At 40.2% G+C, this 20,394-nt stretch overlaps 3 protein-coding genes across 3 annotated transcripts; 2 read left to right on the top strand and 1 right to left on the bottom strand.

Annotated features, from left to right (window-relative positions):
- Positions 1–238: 238 nt before the first annotated feature.
- Positions 239–5,584, bottom strand: LOC146326725 (uncharacterized). The gene is made up of 5 exons (XM_084719057.1): positions 5,032–5,584; positions 4,777–4,947; positions 4,580–4,679; positions 1,169–1,299; positions 239–690 (listed from the first exon to the last, which is right to left on the bottom strand). Exons 1-5 carry the CDS (start codon positions 5,083–5,085, stop codon positions 400–402), a joined length of 747 nt encoding a protein of 248 aa, XP_084575183.1. The 5' UTR covers positions 5,086–5,584; the 3' UTR covers positions 239–399.
- A 175-nt stretch (positions 5,585–5,759) lies between these two features.
- polr2g (RNA polymerase II subunit G) lies at positions 5,760–8,788 on the top strand. The gene is made up of 8 exons (XM_084719058.1): positions 5,760–5,913; positions 6,220–6,329; positions 6,755–6,914; positions 7,422–7,472; positions 7,562–7,627; positions 7,909–7,980; positions 8,122–8,155; positions 8,425–8,788. The coding sequence occupies exons 1-8, from the start codon at positions 5,902–5,904 to the stop codon at positions 8,436–8,438; spliced, it is 519 nt and encodes a 172-aa protein (XP_084575184.1). The 5' UTR covers positions 5,760–5,901; the 3' UTR covers positions 8,439–8,788.
- A 137-nt stretch (positions 8,789–8,925) lies between these two features.
- Positions 8,926–16,864, top strand: eef1g (eukaryotic translation elongation factor 1 gamma). Its single transcript, XM_084719056.1, has 10 exons — positions 8,926–9,049; positions 9,979–10,137; positions 10,922–10,985; positions 11,634–11,776; positions 11,968–12,111; positions 12,221–12,350; positions 12,702–12,906; positions 13,641–13,813; positions 15,735–15,859; positions 16,490–16,864. Exons 1-10 carry the CDS (start codon positions 9,038–9,040, stop codon positions 16,646–16,648), a joined length of 1,314 nt encoding a protein of 437 aa, XP_084575182.1. The 5' UTR covers positions 8,926–9,037; the 3' UTR covers positions 16,649–16,864.
- Positions 16,865–20,394: the final 3,530 nt, after the last annotated feature.

Raw genomic sequence — 20,394 nt, 5'->3', positions numbered from 1 at the left:
CTGGGCCAACAAAAATACACACAGGAAGGAACACATCTCGCAAAGTCTGATCGTCTCTCATATTTCTTCTTCAAACATTTCTGGTATGTCCCACTTCAGAAGCCAAAAGCTACACACACATTTTAATTAAATAAAGGTCAGCATGATGGCATCAACAAACTCTTGTTTGTTTATTTTCCCAACTTTTTTTTTGGCCCAATTTTTAATCCAAATTATGATCTCAGGACACACTGACTAATTCCAGTGTTAATGTTCAAATTTAATTGCAGTCAGGTTGCGTACCTGTAGATCTGATATTGCACTTCATTTCAAGATAACTTAGAAAACATCTCATTGTTGACATGAAAGGGAGAAAAACCTTTGTCACCTTTGATTTCTGATTATCTTGTTTGTATCACACTACTCCTTTTTCTCTTGGCCTCCGTCTTTGCTCTTGTCCCGTGGCACGCGGCCCATATTATAAAATTCTAAGTTTGGCCTCATGTCGGTGAGGTGAGCGAGCCGGTTGGACATGGCAAAGAAGGCAGCGATGGCAGCGATGTCCCAGGCATCCTCGCGGTCAAAGCCCACTTCCTCCAAAGACTGGAAATGCTGCTCTGTGATGGTGTCGGAGCGGCACACTGCCAACGCAAAGTCCAGCATGGCTCGCTCCCGAGGTGACAGCTCTGCGTTCTCATAGTTAACAACAACCTGGGTGAAAGGGAAGGAGGGAGCAGGGAATGTCTGTGATTTAATATATAATCATTTTGCTATTTTTTCACTGTTTTATAGTAATGCAGAAAGACACCAAAAGAAAACACATATACAAACTTAATTTAAAAAGGAGGAAAACACTTTCATACATAAAATCTCATCCCTATGAAATGTAGTTTGTTAAGTTTGCAGTAAGATATATGTTAGAATTATAATGTACACAGATGTGATGATAATTTTGATCATAGGTTAATGTTACAAAAATAGCCCAATGATCTCTTTAGCAGACTGGTCAACCTCTGAAATATCCTGAATCTGTTGCCAGTAAGCATTTGGCAAACAGCAACATCTTGTCCACTCTTATCACAAACCGTACTGCATTTAACACTTTTCAAACATCACACAATAAGATTTCTGATTGAAATGATATGTGTATTATAATGTGGAAGTCAGGAAAATCAATCAAAGACGATACCTGATCGGCCAGAGTGGGTTTCTTGGAATAAATGCGGTGCAGTGCACTGTGGGATACCACACAGTAAAGGCACTTGTTGTGGATACTGGTAGCCACTACAATCAGCTCACGATCTGCCTTTGTTAATCCACCTGGAAGACATTAGAAATAACAGACATTCACACAACAACAAGAAAATGAAAAACACACACACAATGCTATTATTCACTACCATTATCATTAAGAACTGTCATGTGAAGGTCAATGACAATGACATGCAGATAATCATACATGACTTCCTGAGATGTGGTGTTTTTAGCATGTTTACTGTATTTACTTACATCACAGGATCTACTTGGAAAAGACAAGAAAACTTTACATGTTAAAGTTCACAATGTCTCAATAAGTAACGCTACTACATCAGTCCAGATTTGAGTATGTTGTGTTAAAGGTTTTAGCCAACAAAGTTATACAGATAAATATTTAAACATGCTTCTTAAAACGGGCTCCTGATATTCAGGGAGTGGCCGCATTGCTAAAAACACATGTATTATCAAATGTCAAGTGTAAATGCTCAGAGACAGAAAACCACTATGGCTTCACACACAAGCAAAAGCCAGACTGATTATTCAATAACCACACACTGACTGCACGATTGAGTTTGACAGAGTTTGGTTTGTGAAGTCAAATATTAGCTAAAGTGGAGTGGGTCACCTCTGGGCTAGATTCTGTTCTCCATGTCTTAATGTCCTCTCATTAAGGGCTAATTTTCATCAGTCATTTCTGAGAAGCTGAAACATGATAATGGGTCCTCTGTCTATATTCAAAACTGCTGGTTCTTAAAAAGCCTCAGGGGCCACGTTTCTTCTTTCTCAATAAGTCATGTTTCACATGTAGGCTAAGTGATCACCCATTATTTCACAAAATGAAGTAAGGAAAATCCTAATGCCTGATGTGTTCTCTTAACATGATCTCTTTATTTTATTATGGCCCTCTCACAACAACAACAACATCCACTCCTACCTGTGAACAACGTTCCCAATTGAGAGTCTTCGCTGTTAAATCTGGCAACATCTAAATCCACAAAAACAGCACATGCTGCTCATGACGGGCTGAATGACAGTTTGTCTGTTTTGTTTCTCTACCTGGTAGTTACCAATTTAAACCAGACCTTATTTATCACAGTGTCTGCTACACTACCTACCGCTGTTTAATCACCTGCTGAAGTCACACCCGCCTCCTCATGTACCACCTGCACTCCAAGAGAGCGTTTCCATGGCCTAACTGGCACCAAAATCCAACACACGGGCAAAGCACAGCCCTCAAAAAAAAAAAGAGTCTCAGTAGCAACAGTGACAAATAACATCTTGGCTTATTCAAGTAGTGAATGATGTGTCATCTGAGCTTGTAGCAACTTAAGTGTGAGTGATTATTTGGGCCTTGAGTGGCATAGGAGACCTGGAATTTGGGGTGGGTAGATCGATCCCCAAAGAACTGATACTACTGATAAAAAGTTTTGTTTTGAATCCAGGATCCATAACATCTTAGATCACATCCTGCGCACCTGAACATTCTTCTTAATGCTGCAATATTTGCATCTCTGCTGCTGTCGTGTGCATGTGGGAATTCACATGACATTTTATTTACCATGAAATTTGCCTTGTGGTTAAACTTGCATGTGATTAAGTGATTAACAGTAAAAACAGCCTCATGTTTGTTTTGTGATAATTAGTACATTCACCTCATATGTTATGACATTTTTCTCTTTGATGGTACATTAGCTACTTTATATCATGAAAAATATGAATATCGGCATTAATATCTGTGGTCTTTTGTATTACTTGGTGTCAGACTGAAACCAGATTCTGTAGTACTGCCACCCCTGCCTAAAGCACACCAGCAAGGTGAGCAGTAACAAGATACAAGTAATGCAAGTGAGTAAAAAAGGACTTCTTTTAATGTTCCTGTTTTAAAATTGTACTTTAACTCATACTTAAGTATATTTTTGAGACTGTAATCTACTTATTACTTTGCCACATTTGTAATTTATACATTAGTTACATCTAGTCTGCTCTAAATGTGGACATTACGTGTAGGCAGTTGCTGCTGCCTGGAAGAAAAACAAGCACCATCTGTCTTTTGACAACAATGCAATGATGACAGAGCAAAACCCAGATTATGGAGCTTACAGCAACAATCCCTGGCCACACTTTTTATCCAAACATCTAAAAAAGGCAACAATTACATGATGAAGTGCTGCTGTGCCTCCTGAAAAACACTGAGATCTCTGCCTTTAAAAAACTACGCTTTTAACCTCCACAAGCACATTGAAGTAAGTCGCATATACTACAGGTGAAAATATAGTTGGCTAACTTTAGCCATGTTAATTTTCAGGTGCAACCTTAATCTTTGATGTTACTGACATTAGCTTATCTTGTAGCTCATGGTCTGTTGGCCTCTTTTATTGTTGTGCTTTAGAAATCAGTTAACCTAATGAGATGCAAAAATCAACATCAAATTTTCTACAAAGAACTTTTATATTTTATTGATTTTGGAGGCCCATGTGGACAAAAGCAGTAGTTCTTCCACTAAAACACCAACAAAATATAATGTAGAAAATAAAAATTATCCAAAGAAAAACCTGCTCTTGCTTCTTTTTAAATGGCTAACGCACCACTCACTGTAACTTTGCTGCCTGGGAAAATCTAAACAAAGGCTCATCCAGTTTCAAGGAGAATCAGACCCAGTGGCAAACATTTAGAGTAACTATAAAGTTATGGTCAATCCTCTCGCTGATGATCTTGTTAGCTTGCGCATTAAGGCATCAGTAATACATTGAAACTGTTTCAGTTAAAAACTCATTGTAGTAGCTTTAATGTTACTTTCATAATTATAATACACCCTAAAAAATTACAAAAAGGGAAAGTAACATTTACTTTTTTTAAAATTAACCAGGGAGCCTACTAGTTACTTTTACATGACTAGGTTTCTCAAATGATTTTTTTCCGTTTTACCTGAGTTTTTTTTTTTTTTTTTGGGAGTAATTGCACTTTTACTTGAGTACAGATTTTCAGGCCTCTACCCATCACTGCATTCTAGGAATTATTTTATTTTAATTTTATTATTTTCATAATAGAAAGAGTGATGACTGACCTTTGAAATTTGAGGTGTCCTGTCAACAGGATAATAGATATTTCTTTTACAATGGTGGCCTATGTGGGAAAATGCTTCTTGGGCTAGTTTTGGCTGCAATACCGCGAGTGGCCACTGGGGGGAAAAAATTGGCAGCAAGGATGAGTGGCAATGCCCTGACTGGGTCTTTTTTTTTTAACTCTTTGGTTTCAGGGGGCCAGTGTCTGGGCCTTGACATTTCTAGCACCGCCTCTGACCAAAACCACTTGCACTTAACAGTATGTTAACTAAAACACGCACCTGTCTCTTTGTTCATGAGTTCATTGTAGTAAGCGAAGAAGGCTCTGAACTCTGCTGGTCTGTGAGACAGGGCTTTGAAGACATTAGGCAGAAATCCTCCCTGCAAGGAAATTATTAAGTTAAGCAGGCTGTAAAGTCAGACACCTGACAGTGTTTATGTGTAGTAGAGTTCAATAACTCAGCTGTTAAGGTTTTACCTTTGACTCAACTTCCTCCATAAGCTCCACTATATCGTAAGGAAGGTCTTTTTTGGTGGGTATTGGATAGCGGCTGATCGTCTCCTGTGGTGGGTCGCTGGAGAAACGTCTGGTCCCAGACACCACCGCCGCAGCCTGCTCCCGAAACACGCAACCCGACCGGAGAGACGCCTGGACGGAGCACAGCGGAGTCAACTGAATAATGCAGAAACAGTGCTTAAAACAGGACAAATTAGACAAGTGTTGACAACTTACAAGCTGTGCGAAGACAGGGGGACGAAATAATCTCGAGACGAGGTTCCTCGCCATGTCAGTCAGCTGGAAAGTGGCTGGAAATCGCAGGAGAGGAGTCGGGGAGGGGGGAGTGTCAGGACCAGCACTTAGCTCGGAGTTAAGTTTCCAGTCTTCACAGAATGATTAAGGAAGTCAGGCAAATATTTGCGAGGTGGCGATGCTGAAAAATTAAAAATATTATCGCTTTCTGTAACTTTCAGTCACCTTCATTGTTGAGCAGTTTATATAAACCTATATGCGATGGGTTATATTACAGTCCTATGTAGAAAATCGTTACATACTCTGATAAAAATGTTAGTTTTACCCTCAGTCTCTCGTAGTGTTAAAAATTCTTGTTTATGTCAGATGTTACCAGTTCGGTCAAACCAACCAATCAGAGTGCAGTATTGAGTCACGCCTGCTGTCTGTCCCCGCCCTCATGCGTTAGTCCTCCTCACCGCCAGGGATCAGGCTGTGTGTGCGGTGGACTGTGTGCAGTGTTTCCATAGTTACCAGGGAGCGTTTTATGCAGTTTACAACCAACAAACCCTACAGAAACATCCACTAATTAAAAAATTAAGTTAAATTAGGTTATGTTTTATGGTTTTCGGTCAGTGCTGGTGTTGTGTGTCCCAATTCTAACTGGATTTGTTCAGTACCATATAAGTGAAGCGTGAGGTCCCTGAGAGACAGAACTCAGGGCAACAAAACCAAAATAAAACCGACCCCTGACCCCGGAAATGATTCCTTTGCGAATAAGCGACAGGTTTTAATTCATTACGGGGGAAACGTTTTAGATACTTTATAAAAACAAGAAAAATAAGCGAATACGGATTGAACATTTCAACAGAAATGTTTTACCATGTAAGTGTGTTTATTATTCTTCGTGTGTGAGCCGGTTATAAGTCGTGTAGACAATGTTTTCTTTGTCAGTGTGTGTTTAGCACGATAGCAGCTTGGTTAGCATAGATAATGTAGCTGAACTAAACTTTTCTAGCCCCCCTCCGCATTGTAAAACCTCCTTGTTTATACCTGTGCAGAAATACCACCATTTTTTTGTTGTTTTTGTCAGATGCACCGAGGCAGCACCGGCAGGATGTATCTAACTAAACCGTAAAATACCCATTGAACAGTTGTCTCGCAATGCACGTATTTATTTTATGTTAACAGATTTCTTTGGAGCATGAGATCTTACTACACCCGAGGTATTTTGGTCCCAACCTCCTCAACACCGTGAAGCAGAAGCTTTTCACAGAAGTGGAGGGCACCTGCACTGGCAAGTGAGTGGTTGCAAGACTCCATTATGTGCAGTTACGTCAAAATCCTGTTGTTTTTGTTCTGCGCTCCTTAGATAAATGTGACAGAGACTGTAAATGGACTTGAAAGCAAAGTTAAACAGGAGGAGGCAGAAATAAACACATGGGCACTTCTTTCTCCTTTGTAGGAGATCTGTCAAGTAACCAATTAGTCAAAAATCTCTGATTGTCTGTGCTATTTCTAAACTCATCATAGTATCATACTGTGCAGGGTTTCACCCAGTGTATTGCAAGACTGGTGACCTACTGGGCCTAAGCATCTGGAATTTAATTTTCAGATCATGTATTTTTAAGATTGCTTGGTTTGCAGTATATCATCTGAGATATAATGGTTGGAAAACTAATATTAATTAATTAACTAATATAATTAATTTATATCTCCCCTTCAGGTATGGCTTTGTCATCGCAGTTACCACCATTGACAACATCGGTGCAGGTGTGATCCAGCCGGGGAGAGGGTTTGTCCTCTATCCAGTCAAGTACAAGGCCATTGTGTTCCGCCCTTTTAAAGGGGAAGTGGTTGATGCTGTGGTCACTCAGGTTAACAAGGTAAGGGGTATATAATGATGGCATGTGAAATCTGACATATTAACTCCCTCTCTGGTCTGTCTGCCAAACTCACCACCGCTACCATCCTGCAGTCCTCTGGATGATAATATATCATCTTGACACTGTGCTGCTTCTTGCTAACATTTTCTGATGTCCAAAACATGTACATTAACATAACTGGTTATTTTAATGTCTAAAACTTGGGTTTACATATGTTTTCCAATGAATCATTTAATTTATATAAGATGTTTTGTGATATAATAAAGTTTATGAATATAATAGCCAAGACAATTATACAAGACATACTTGTATTTTATATTGGCTCATGCCTCAGTCTAATAAAAATCTCTTCTGCTGAAGGGAACTTCTTTTAACTATTGCAGTAATACTGCTTCCAGTCAAGAGTTTTTGCTGTAGTGGTTGATGTATTAATTATGAAGGAATGAATAACTGATAGTGGAAATTTTTCTGTGCCTCATCTAAATTACTTTTTTTTTTTTCTCGCAGGTTGGATTATTCACAGAAATTGGTCCCATGTCTTGCTTCATCTCTCGTCATGTGAGTCAGCTTAACATATATAGTTGTTGAATTGGTGGACGTTAATACAGTTTTTGATTGATATTGTTTTTATCTCTTTCTTTTTACAGTCCATCCCCTCAGAAATGGAGTTTGATCCCAACTCGAATCCTCCATGTTATAAGACAGTTGATGAAGTAAGAATTTTTTTTTTTCATTAGCTTACCAAATTTAAACAATTGCAATATTACATAATTAGTTTAATAATATAAATGTAATGTTCACTAAATAATTTCATTGCTTTGCCACTGACAACTTTTAAAAGTAAGTAAATTACATGTAAAAATCCAGGTAGTTACAGTTGCTCAGAAGGTATTTTTCAGGAAACATAAGAAAGCAAGAGTGGAACTTAAAGTGTAACGTTATAAATTCTGTATGCAAAGTTGTTGTGCTGATGTCTTCTCCTCCTCTTTTCAAGGACATTGTAATCCAGCAAGATGATGAGATCCGGCTGAAGATTGTGGGAACAAGAGTGGACAAGAATGACATTGTGAGTGTTTTGTTTCTTCTTTATGTTTAAATTTTAAATGTTTCACCTGGCCATAGGAAAAAATAAAAATAAAATATGTCACTGTATCTCAAAGGTTACACAGTAGTTAAGTTAAAAATAAACTTTTCCCTTGTTTTTCAGTTTGCCATTGGGTCTCTCATGGACGATTATCTGGGTGAGTACTACACAGGACATTGTCATATTAGTGGTAGATTTGTTCGTCAGACGGGCATGACTGATAATGCTGAACATGGATTTATTTATTGTCAAATTATTCTGCCAAATAAGGAAAATGTGATTCATAGTTTGACAGAACATTTTTTAATTGTTTCATATGCAGTGCAACAATCTTAGCTGTATTGTGTATGACATGAGTTTGACATTTTTTTCACTTCTCTGTTTTGTGATTGATTGTTGAACTTTCCTTCAATATTTAATTTGCAGGTCTTGTGAGCTGATTCGCCCCAGAGAGAGCACATTTCACATTGGACATTTTTATGTAGTAGTATAGTTGTTTCTTTGTTAAAATGAATATTTTTCTACAATGGTTTTGAAGCCCCTGAGCAACATAATTTTATTAATATGCTATAAAGCCTACATTTCTAGGTTTTGCATTGGATCTGGTGTACAATTCAAAGATTATGTTATAACCAGGAAAATGCTTGCTAAATTGACAACAAGATGGCATGAGATGCAGATGTAATCCATAATATTAATTTACTGTTTCTTTCGGTCATAATTCCCACCTCAGTTATACATTGTTTTGTTTTGTATGTGGACTTCAATAAAGTATTTTTATTTGTTCTTATATCTTTGTATTCTTCTCTGTTTTAAATATCAGAGTATGTTTTGTTGTATCTTATTAAAGCATTAGTCTGTCTTTACGTGAAAACAACTGTCATTAATAGCAACTTAAAAATAAGATGTTTTGAAATTGATCACCTGGTCAGTACAAAAGATGATGCGACACGTGAACGCGGAAATTTAAAGGGCGCGCACGTACTGTGGTCGTAAATACGTCAGCGCGCCCTCGTTCTTTCTTTCTCTCGTCCTGAAGATGGCGGCAGGGGTGAGTAAGATGGAGAGATGGCCACTTATGGCGTTTTCTCTGAACTTTCGTGTTACAATCCGCTGAAAATCAGACCCATCTGCACTCTTACTGAGCAGCTTTACTCGCGTATGATGCCAGTGGACTGTTAGGTAGTTGTTATTGGGTTTATTTACAAAGAATTTCATTCAGTGTTCATTCTAAGGTTAGCTCTTTGCTAACCTGACGTAGCACTCAGTCTGAATGACGCCCCTCTGCTGGCCCACACTTGTGCCACGTTACCTTGGCTATTTTCAACATATGGAAACTTTCTGTTACAATTACGTGTTTTCATTTAACGTTGGTACTTAAATCCAGTTTGCGTACTTCTAAGGCTGACTCATATATGATTTGTCTGTCTGAACAATGTTCACGAAGGCCACCTGGTTATATTGCCGGTAATGATAGCTAGCATAAGTTAGCATTTTTAAAGCTAAAGCCACGTGAATATAACTACATTTTTGCTTGTACTTGGTGTAAAAGGTGCAATTGTCCAGTGTTGGTGGTGACGTTATTGTAACCTAAGATCTTTAAACTTTAATCCTGCTCGCATTCCTGCACAGACCAGTTTAAATGGTCGAGCATCCCAGTCTAGGTGGCATCTTTAATTTGGGTCGACCACAATACCGTTACAAGACCAAGTTTACCTCCTTTTAACCGGGTCTGTGTCTTTACTAAAATATACGCATTTTGCAGATAGTGCATAGTAAATTTTAAAGAAATAAAACTCCACTACAAGGCTTAGTGCATGAATTCTTTCAGCTTGGTGAGATATTGTCAAGGGAACATATTTAGGGTTTGCTTAATTTTCAGCTAACTTGCAAACAAATGTAACACTTTTCTTAGAATAAGATTCACGTTTTGAATGTGCTTTTAGATTGTTCAGTTGCAATGTTGTTTTTTCTTTATAGACTCTGTACACGTACCCAGAGAACTGGCGGGCCTTCAAGGCCCAGATTGCAGCCCAGTACAGTGGTGCTCGCCTCAAAGTTGCCAGCAACCCCCCTGCCTTCACCTTCGGGCAGACGAACCGTACCCCTGCCTTCCTCAACAACTTCCCTCTGGGCAAGGTTAGTGCAAGTGGTTTTGGTTTGGTTGAATGGGATTACTCCAGTTGAGCAGTTGTGCTTGGCTTAAAGGGTCTTTCCTCTTTGACAATGACTTTTGTTTTAGTGATTGTTTACATGTACATAGTATGTAGATTTAATAGACTCCTATTAATCAGTTAATGTGGCTCATGAAAATGAATATTCCATTATATCCATGATATCAAGTGTACCCAAAATCCTGCTGATATCCAAGTCTTGATGTTTAAAAGTAGGTGTAGCTCTCCTTCTGACCAGTCACATAGGATTTTCAATGATGTATGCATCTTTCCCTGGCCTTGCAAACTGTTGGCTAGTCGGTTTGTGTACTGTGGGCAGAGCTGACTGTTAAAAGGCAAGAGGCTGTGTGTTGCAAGCTGTGTAGAAAAACCTAATGTGAGGCACAAATTGCAAATGTCCTGGATACACATCCAGAGAATGCTCCTAAAATCTGAATAGCATGAGAATATTCCACACGTCTTAATCTGAAAGTACTACATTGTGAGTAGAGTCTAAATGGGAATATTCAAATGGAATACATTTACATGACCTACATAAAATTTGGAGTGTTGACATTGGGATTGTAGTGTAGTTGTCAACAGTGATAAACAAATCAAGTTCATTAACCAATGATCAAATGTAATAAGTCAAAGGGCTGAAACTGGTTCGACCATGTCACTCTTAATGTCTTGTCATGTACTTAACTACCTGAGTATAAGCAAAAACATGCATATGGAAAATTGTAGTCAAATTCTGCCATTGTTTATAGGTGCCGGCTTACCAGGGAGATGACGGCTTCTGTCTGTTTGAGAGTAATGCCATTGCTCACTACTGTAAGTCTCACATTTACATATACTTGGTTAACTTGGCAATTTGGTTGTTCATCCAAAATGACTCTTCATAGTTCTAATGTCTCAGACGAAGTACAGTTAATCCCACTAGATTTAAGGGGACAGTTCAAAGAACAGTTGTTGTGGTGTCAATCAAGAGTCACCCCTCTTTGGGGAAAACAGGTGGTCCCCTGTCATTGGGCAAGGCAGTGTCCAGTTCTGGCACCAAGTCTTAATCTGACAGGGGAAGAGAAACTTGAGACCATATTCATCCCAGTCATCTCTGTTTTAGTGAGTAAAAGGCTGGTTCATGCTATGGGCACAGTGAAGAGACAGAGGTTAGGGTACTGAAATATTATGCTACAAGGCATAACTCTAGAGGCATTTCAGTTTTGCTCTTTTGTTCTGTAGCCATATCACTTATTGTTTCCCACTGTGTATTGTGAAATTCATGGCTTTATTTAGCAAACTATTAAATTAATATTCACAGGTCACTTTGTTAATACAGTACATCTTTGTCAGACAATTTAGGTTCTTCTTTGTGGAGAAAACATGGTTTAGTTTCATTTAGGTGTGCTTGTAGGTATAGTGCATGCATTACATGGGAGACTTGTTCTGTTTTCTTTAACACTTTCCATCTTTCAACTACAGTGAGCAATGATGCCCTGCGTGGTGCCACGCCCCAGGCCGCAGCCCAGGTGCTGCAGTGGGTGAGCTTCGCTGACTCAGAAATCATCCCTCCAGCCAGCGCATGGGTCTTCCCCACTCTGGGAATCATGCAGTTCAACAAGCAGGTTTGCAGCTCAGCATTTTCTGGTTAAACTTAAGACTTAAAGTATTAGTTGGTAGCTGTGGTGGAAGGTTGGTGCCAGTTTCAGTTGGCCAGAGTGCAACACTCTGTAGCTGAGATTTGGCACTTGACTGTGTACTAAAGTTTATACGTTTTGTATACTGCATAGTCACTCTTCTGTCTGGGTCTGTCCAGGCCACAGAGCAGGCCAAGGAGGATGTGAAGAGGGCCCTGACAGTGCTGAACCAGCACCTGAACACCCGTACCTTCCTGGTGGGAGAGAGGGTCAGCCTTGCTGACATCACTGTGGCCTGCTCCATGCTCTGGCTTTACAAACAGGTTTGACACACAGTTGTGACCTTTATTGGAGCAACACCTGATATCCAACCTGATTTTTCAATCCAGATGCTCTCCAGAAGCTCTCCTTACAACTCTGTATCCCCTGTAGGTCCTTGAGCCTTCTTTCCGTCAGCCTTACCCCAATGTGACTCGCTGGTTCGTGACCTGTGTCAACCAGCCCCAGTTTAAGACCGTCCTTGGAGAGGTTAAGCTGTGTGAAAAGATGGCCCAGTTTGATGGTGAGTCACTAGCAATGAGATCTGAAGGCACGTACTGAAAATTCAATGTGTGTGCAAGTTAACCTAATTATATTTACAAATTTGCCCAAAGTGTTAAAACAATCACTTATCCTGCTGCATGCCCAACCTTTTGGAAAGGCTGTATTCTAATTAAAAGATTCTCCTAAAAAGTAAGTTAAATTTCAGTGACAAAAAATTCCTCCTAAAACAAATGTCAAATTCCCTGAAATATTTCACCATTCATCAACATAGTTTTAGCCAGAGAGTGGTTCCAGAGAGTACAAAAACAAAGTTGATCATGTAACATTTAAACAGAAAACATGTTTTTCATTGTTTGTTCCGCTCTTCCAGCCAAGAAGTTTGCTGAGATGCAGCCTAAGAAAGAGACCCCACCTAAGAAAGAGAAGGCAGGAAAAGAGGCAGCCAAGCCCCAGGAGAAGAAAGAAAAGAAAAAGGAAGAGAAGAAGCCCGCCCCAGAAGAAGAGATGGATGACTGTGACGCTGCTTTGGCTGCTGAGCCCAAAACCAAGGACCCCTTTGCACACCTGCCAAAGAGGTAGAATGATCTATATATGTAGCCTCTGTATAAGTATGCATCTTAATTTATATGTATTTTTTTAATATTTTAAGCAGACAAATTCATAGACTTTTAATCCAGCAGTGAGCCAATAGTCCAACTTTTTTCCAACTGATGACCTCAGCAGATTTCCCTGAGTACATCCTCTCTTCTTGAAATGAGTGCTAATTAGTGGGTGAAGCTGACTGACTGTCCATGGGAGGCATCAATTACATTTGAATACTTACTTGTTTACAGTGTAGGCTATGTGATCTGCACACCGTGTTTTTGGTGGTGATGGGCCTTAACACCAATCACAGCTCTCCTGTCCATGGAAAACAGGTGGTCCCCTGTCTTTGGGCAAGGCTGTGTCCATTAATGACACAAAGTCTTAATCTGACAGGGGCAGAGAAACCTGAGACCATATTCATCCCAGTCATCTCTGTTTTAGTGAGTAAAAGGCTGGTTCATGCTATGGGCACAGTAAAATGGATATTGGGGAATGGGAACCTAACTCTGTAAGAAGGGTTAAATTGTGTGAATAGTCTTAAATTTGTCTATTTTCCAATACCTGTAATCTAACAGACAAGTAGCCTTTTCTTTCAAATCAGAGTTAAACCAAATACATGTGTATAGTGTCTAGTAATGTCACTTACCTAATTTCCACACGTCTTTCTCTCCACTACATGTACAGACAGCAGTTGTCTGACCTGACCTTCCTCTCTCTTCTTTAGCGCGTTTGTCATGGACGAATTCAAGAGAAAATATTCCAACGAGGACACCCTGTCAGTAGCCCTTCCCCACTTCTGGGAGAACTTTGACCGTGAGGGCTACTCAATCTGGTATGGCGTGTACAAATACCCTGAGGAGCTCACACTCACCTTCAAGAGCTGCAACCTTATCACAGGTGAGATGCGACAGCTGCTACTTCACCAAACACCTTGAGCTGCCAAAGAATGACTCAATGGATTGTATGGTCTATTGAGGTCATTTTTGTGAAGGCACATTTCTTTTTCTCAGTCCTTATTGTTATCTGGAGCATTTGGGTGGCTTAGTGGTTGGAAAGAACATGATTTCAGATTTGGGTTCTTCATGTATGTGGGTTTGCTGGTTCATGTGTTGGCATGAGTTTCCTCTTTGTTCAGGTTGGCTTGATGTTCTGAAGGAAATGCACATTTCTCCCCATATGTGAATGTGATCACAAGAGTTTGTAGGCTTCTTAGGAAAACTTTTAGACGGGGCAAGTTTGACAGAAGTATGACTACACTCAATAGACTTGTCAGGGCTGTAGGCTGCGATCGTTTAGTTGCACTCTAAAACCTTTTTCTAGAAACTGCTACTAAATGTAATAACTGGGGATACCAGTGCAAATTGGAAATGTCACTGGTTTTTGATTTTTCATTAATAATTGTGCGTCGTGGAGACACCAGGAAGAGATTGAGAATTACAATGAAAGACAGCAGAGTGGAGAGCTAAAGTGAGGCTCTTGTCATAACGGCAGTGATATGGACAGTGAGATGTCATCAACTTTTGTCCAGTCCATAAGTGATCTTGCTTGGGCCTTTGGTTACAGTTAGAATATTGATTCATTTTTCAGAAGAAGAAATCATTCAGATGTCTCTCTGACACTACAATCCAAAATTGCAAAAGGAGGCTCTCACTGTGGCCCAACATTTTGTAGGGAAAAGTTTTCAAACTCAATGCACACTTTAAACATGGCACCCTTAAAGCACAACAGCAAAAAACAAAGTATGCAGGGACTGATGCACAAATGGAATTGCAGCACTGCTTCCAAAAGCATTTTGAAGGCAGGAATCTATGTATTGGTCTGCAGAGGAACACTGAAATTACAATAAAATTCAATGCAGCCCATCAAATATTGTCGGAAGAGCTGCCACTCACTAAATTTAAGGGTCCCATTGAATTGTAAAGAACAGAAGTCCAGCATGCAAATACTTAAAGATGTTGCAGTATCAACTATGGGACCCAACTTCATCAGAAAAGAAGGCCACTTAGTATCAATTAATCAATACACCTCGCTAGTTAGTCTGGAGCCCTTCCTGCGTTTTTAAAGTTGTGTACTTAACTATTTGTGTAATGGTTTGCATGTTACACTTGCATACTTAAACATTGCCTGTAGGTGCAGTGTGTACATTACTTTGTGACCTACACCTATTTCTTTCCCAATCAGTTGGAGCGGCTTTGACTCCTATTCAGTGAATTAATTTTTCAGGGAATTTGTTGAAGATCATGTTCAGAATATATATAACTAAGAATTAGCAAACAAGGTGTGGTTGTTGTTCAAGCCACTGCTTGCCTTGTGAATAATTATATTTTAAAACTCAGCAACTGCTTCCAAGAGTTTTTTGGCACAAACAGGCTTGAACTTAAACCAGGAGTCAACTCTTTGGAGAAGGCACATGTTCCCCTGTCTTTGGGCAAGGCAGTGTCCAATCATGGCACCAAGTCTTAATCTGACAGGGGCAGATAAACTAAAGACCATATTCATCCCAGTCATCTCTGTTTCAGTGAGTTAAAGGCTGGTTCATGCTGTGGGCACAATAAAGACACTGACCTTATCGCATTGAAATGCAAGACAGAACGACTCCACAGGTGTTTCAGTTTTAGCCTTTTTTTTGCTTAAGCCATAGCTGAAAAGGCGACCATGAAGTTGATCAGCCAGATAAAAGAAAAACATTGGCGACAAACAGGATATCGACCGTCAATGTATCTGACCCAATTGATAATGCATTGTATGTTTGAACTTTTTGTCTCCATTGATTGATATAATGCATACTCTATCTCAAACCCCTCCATGTTCTTCACAGGTATGTTCCAGCGCCTGGACAAACTCAGAAAGAATGCCTTCGGCAGTGTCCTCTTGTTTGGCACCAACAACGACAGCAGCATTTCCGGCATCTGGGTTTTCAGAGGCCAAGACCTGGCCTTCACTGTAAGTATTTGAAATGGTCAACACGCCTGCACAGATGTACTGATTTGATAACATTCCTAAGTTCAAACCATTACTACCTGTTTTGGCAAACTGATTTGGGCAGTCATTCCTGTGTGTCATCACCATGAAATGCTTGGGCTTGGAGCAGATTTTTTCTGATACACAATGTTGGATTTGATGCTTTCACAGTCTTGGGGTTAGTGGATGGTCCCCTGTCTTTGGGCAAGGCAGTGTCCAATCATGGCACAAAGTCTTAATCTGACAGGGGAAGAGAAACTAGAGACCATATTCATCCCAGTCGTCTCTGTTTTAGTGAGTAAAAGGCTGGTTCATGCTATGGGCACAAATGACATCCATGATCAAGTTCTAAAATTTACATAAATATTACATCTTGTAGTTTGGTAAGGTGTCTGTGCTGCTGTAGTTGTGAGACAGCTACAGCAGCTCGTGTATGCTTTAGTAAGCATACACATGCAACTGTCACGGTCTGCATTGCACAGTGATGGTCCAAGTATTCTCTGCTGGAATATCTATCTAATAATCATTTGTGTTGGTACAGTATCAGCTCATCAAACCATGAGGGTAAGTCACTTGCATTCAACTAACGTATTGTTTTTCTTCTCCTCCTAGCTGTCTCCGGACTGGCAGGTCGACTACGAATCATATGACTGGCGCAAGCTGGAGCCAGACAGCGAGGAGTGCAAGACCATGGTAAAGGAGTACTTTGCCTGGGAGGGAGAATTCAAGCATGTGGGTAAACCCTTCAACCAGGGCAAGATCTTCAAGTGAGAGGACACTGGGACAGTCTGAATGAAAGCACTTTGCGCTTCTGCTTTCCAGCACTTGACCTATGGACTTTCAGCCACCACGTGCTTACTTAACTGCAGAAATGACTTGGAAATGACAGTGTTTGAAGACAAGAATGAATTTTGTCTCAGTGGCTCCAAACTGGTTTTTTGTTTTGACCTGCGAAATAAAGCATTTTCCACAATGCCATCTATGGGATTTGATGTCTGACTTCAGTCTGTTTTTTTAAGTTGTTTTGAATGGTAACCCAGCTACAAGTTTCATTTCCTTCTTTGCCACCCAGAAAAGACATTGACATTTTATTTGGTGCTTTCCATGATCAATAAATAGACTTGAAGAGATAAGCAATAACAGTTGAAAATCATGCTTTTTTTAGGCTTGTAGTCAAAAGAAGTAATGTAAATGCTCTCAACTACGGATATCCTCGTCACTGGAGTGCACACTTTCGACCACACCCAGTGTTGGTGCTGGGTGTGGTTGGTGATGTATCAGAGTTCATATTTTCAACCAGAAGGGGTCAGTGAAGCAGTTCCTTTCAGCTTGATATCGAGTTACTATCATGTTTGTGACTCACTCTGCACTAAATGATCTAGAAACCTTGTTTTACAGTAACACTGTGTTGTGAAGTGTTAAATTTAGCATGCTTTGCATTTCCAGTGGTAAACACTTGTCTACAACACTTAAATCAGTACTCCAGAGGTTTCACAGTAAAATTGTTGGCTGTAGGTGCAGTTGGTGCCGCAGTGTTCCTGTTCTGCCTGCAGAGGGCAGACAAAGACCTGCCATTGTCTGGCTGCTAGGTTTGTTGAATGGAGAGAATCCAGTAGAGAAAATGACTAGGCTGTGTTCTGTGGTTTGCTCAAATTTAAGAGAACGAGAACTTTGTCTGCTTCAAACTATGGGTTCTTATTTTGATGTTGCTTGTGTTTCCCCAAAGAGGAAGCCTGAAACCTTTACAGAGAATATCCACTTGGAAGTCCTTTAAAATGGTTTCTACAAGACCAAAGGTCATTAAGATTAAAACTTGCATTGCTTCTAAATTTCATTGAATTAAGGCAGTTTTGTCATAATTTACCAAAAATCCTTTAGGTAAATTCCACTTACATGTTCACTTAGTAAATAGGCCCTCATTAGAAATCAGTGTTGATGAAATAAGACTGACAGACTCAAAACTGAAACTGAATTAGACAAAGAAGACCATGTTGAAATTTGAACTGGATGTTTAACTGACAATTTCATCCCATAAACAAGTACAAACATTTATTGTTAATGCACGAAAGGAGTTCGACAGGCCAATTAAGAAAAAAAAAAAAGTTTGGTTTGACCACAGCCCACTCAAATGCAGAAATGACGTATTTCAGATTGTACTTCTGCAAGTTGGTATTTTTTAAGAAGAAACGATAGTTTAGAGGGACAGACCAATCTGCCATATTCTTTGCATAGCCGACATAGATTCAGTCATTCCTTTCACATTAGACTGAATGTCTTAAATTGCATCTAAAATTGTTCCTTTCTTAAATTTTCTTTGTCAGTGATTGAGGAAAATGTTCCTGAAGCTTAATGTGATATTTTTCTGTGCCTGCTATAATTAATGTTGGACTTCGATGACAAAGCATTTGTTTTAATCAGACACACCCAACCCAACACTTTTGTTCATTTGTTGTTGACTGTTGCCACACCTGCTGCCTTGATTATCCTTTCACTTCTGCTATAACCGATTTCTTTGTTCAGGGCTTCACTGCGTGTTCTGTATACAGTAGCAGCAGGCAAAATAGGACACCTGGACCAGCCCATATAATGACGCTAGTTTATTTATATTTACATTATGAATTCACATCATCCTTGAATGTCAGTTATGACATGTTCAGTGATCTATTTTGCACAACCAACTCTAGTTTAATCACTGAATCTGTTCAATTCTAAAGTTAAAAAGAGCTTGGGTGGATCTCTTTCTCTCTCTGACACACACTCATACACTCGAGAGATGCAGGAGGAAGGAATCTCATCCTGGAGTGAGTCAGATGTGTCATTTTTTCCAACCTACTAAGCATGATTCAAGATCATTTTGGTGCAACCATCTTCCACCGTAGTGTTGAATCAGGGAGGCCATTTTAGTTTGTTCTGTGGTCCCATGGAAATCAGAAAATGGAAATGTTCCCACAACAGCGAAGCGCCCAAGTCCTTGAACGCATGACTCACCCATCCTGTGGATCGTGGTGGAAGAGGGCTGTAACTTGAGCAAATAACTCCAAATTCATCAGGAGCATTGCAGCAGTTTACAACGCCTCTGATGGCTAACCCTTCGATTGCTGAAGGTGTGGTGTTACAAAAGCCTTTTCATTATGCAATCAAATATGGAAGTGATATGAGGAGGGGACACAGTTTTGAGGCTCCTGAGGCATGCTTCCTATGCAGTAGCTACAGTGTCAAGTCCTTACAACATTCTGGTCTTTATTTATGTTTCGTAACTTCAGAGTTAAAAGGCTAAACTAAACCAAGTCTCAAGAACAATACGCACACTTATGCCAACAGCAACATTTTCTCTTCCAGTCCTGCCAACCACCCCCCCCCCCCCTCCAAACTCTTTATTTCTCTCCTGGCCACACACTCGCTCACTACTTCATTTTCCTTCCTCTCTCCCTGTCCTTGCTCTCTGGACATTTTTCTATGTTCATGCACGAGGAAGCAGGGTGGGGGCGGCGTGGTGGTGGTGGGGTTCTTAAAAGCAGTTGCAGCAGTGAGGAGTGCTGTCGAGGGAGGAACGCAAGAGAGAGCCTGTATTGTTTCCCCACACAAGGTCCCTGTGTGGCTGTCAACCCCCTGTAGGAGCTTAAGGCATGGTATGCATGTGCTGAGCATCTGGTGGTGCAAGACACACATCTGGAAAAGAGTGAGACAGCCAGTGGGGGGGCTTGGAACAGCGAGGTGAAGAGCTAACGCTGGGGAGTCTGAAATCCAACAAAGTTCTCTCTGAAGAACCCCAAGACATGGCAGATGCTCTAAAGACGTTCCTCTGGGCTTCGTGTTTTGATGGGACAGTTATAATTAGACAGTAGAATGTGCAGATTTTTTAGGATGTAGCTGTGGCCACAAAGTCCTTAAATAGATATTTTCTTCCGCTTTAGGCATGTTTACAGCTCTGCAATAGTGCCTGGGCTTAAGGGCTAATACGAGAGTGCGTAAGCATTGTCATTTGGTTGTGGGGGGCGTCTCTAGGCGGACAGTAACAACACGCAGACACCGCACATACAGTCCCACCCTCAGAGTTTTATGGAGTTTTCCTTAGACTCTAGTTTTGGGGTTGGGCTTGCTCAAAATCCCACTTACACACACAAACACAGTAAACTTAAGCAAAAGGACAGGGGGCTGGAAAATGGATCTTAGTCAGCACTTGAGGGCTACTTTACCTCGAGTGTCCCCTCTTTGCATATGAGGTAAAGCCAGGGACGTGTGAACTCTAAACTGGAATTCAAGCAAAGGCAAATAAGGACTCATGCAGGTCATGAAAGGACGAACACATGTAATAAAAGAGGAACAATGTAAAGTATGCAAACTTTGAATGTGGTAGAAATGCATGTCTACATATATCCTGATATATCTGCTTCTATTAGGCAAGAAAACGTGACCTTCATATCTTAACCTTGATTCCAGAGTGAGGGGCGTTTGTTCCCATTTGTGCTCTTAAAGGGGTGTGAGCTGCACATTTCTCTGTGGCACTAAAACGCAGC

This window comes from Lutjanus erythropterus, chromosome 5 (genome assembly GCF_056507025.1).
Source record: "Lutjanus erythropterus isolate fLutEry1 chromosome 5, fLutEry1.hap2, whole genome shotgun sequence".
NCBI lineage: Eukaryota > Metazoa > Chordata > Actinopteri > Lutjaniformes > Lutjanidae > Lutjanus > Lutjanus erythropterus.
This window is presented reverse-complemented; position numbering and strand designations above follow the sequence as displayed.

Coding starts and splice junctions, on each gene's coding strand:
- LOC146326725 (XM_084719057.1), bottom strand. CDS start 5,085: ATGGCGAGGAACCTCGTCTCGAGATTATTTCGTCCCCCTGTCTTCGCA. Junction 4,948..5,031: donor CCCCTGTCTTCGCACAGCTT/GTAAGTTGTCAA, acceptor TGCTCCGTCCAG/GCGTCTCTCCGGTCGGGTTG. Junction 691..1,168: donor AACCCACTCTGGCCGATCAG/GTATCGTCTTTG, acceptor CCTTTCACCCAG/GTTGTTGTTAACTATGAGAA.
- polr2g (XM_084719058.1), top strand. Junction 7,473..7,561: donor CTTGCTTCATCTCTCGTCAT/GTGAGTCAGCTT, acceptor TTCTTTTTACAG/TCCATCCCCTCAGAAATGGA. Junction 7,628..7,908: donor GTTATAAGACAGTTGATGAA/GTAAGAATTTTT, acceptor CCTCTTTTCAAG/GACATTGTAATCCAGCAAGA.
- eef1g (XM_084719056.1), top strand. Junction 11,777..11,967: donor TCATGCAGTTCAACAAGCAG/GTTTGCAGCTCA, acceptor GGGTCTGTCCAG/GCCACAGAGCAGGCCAAGGA. Junction 12,907..13,640: donor TTTGCACACCTGCCAAAGAG/GTAGAATGATCT, acceptor TCTCTTCTTTAG/CGCGTTTGTCATGGACGAAT.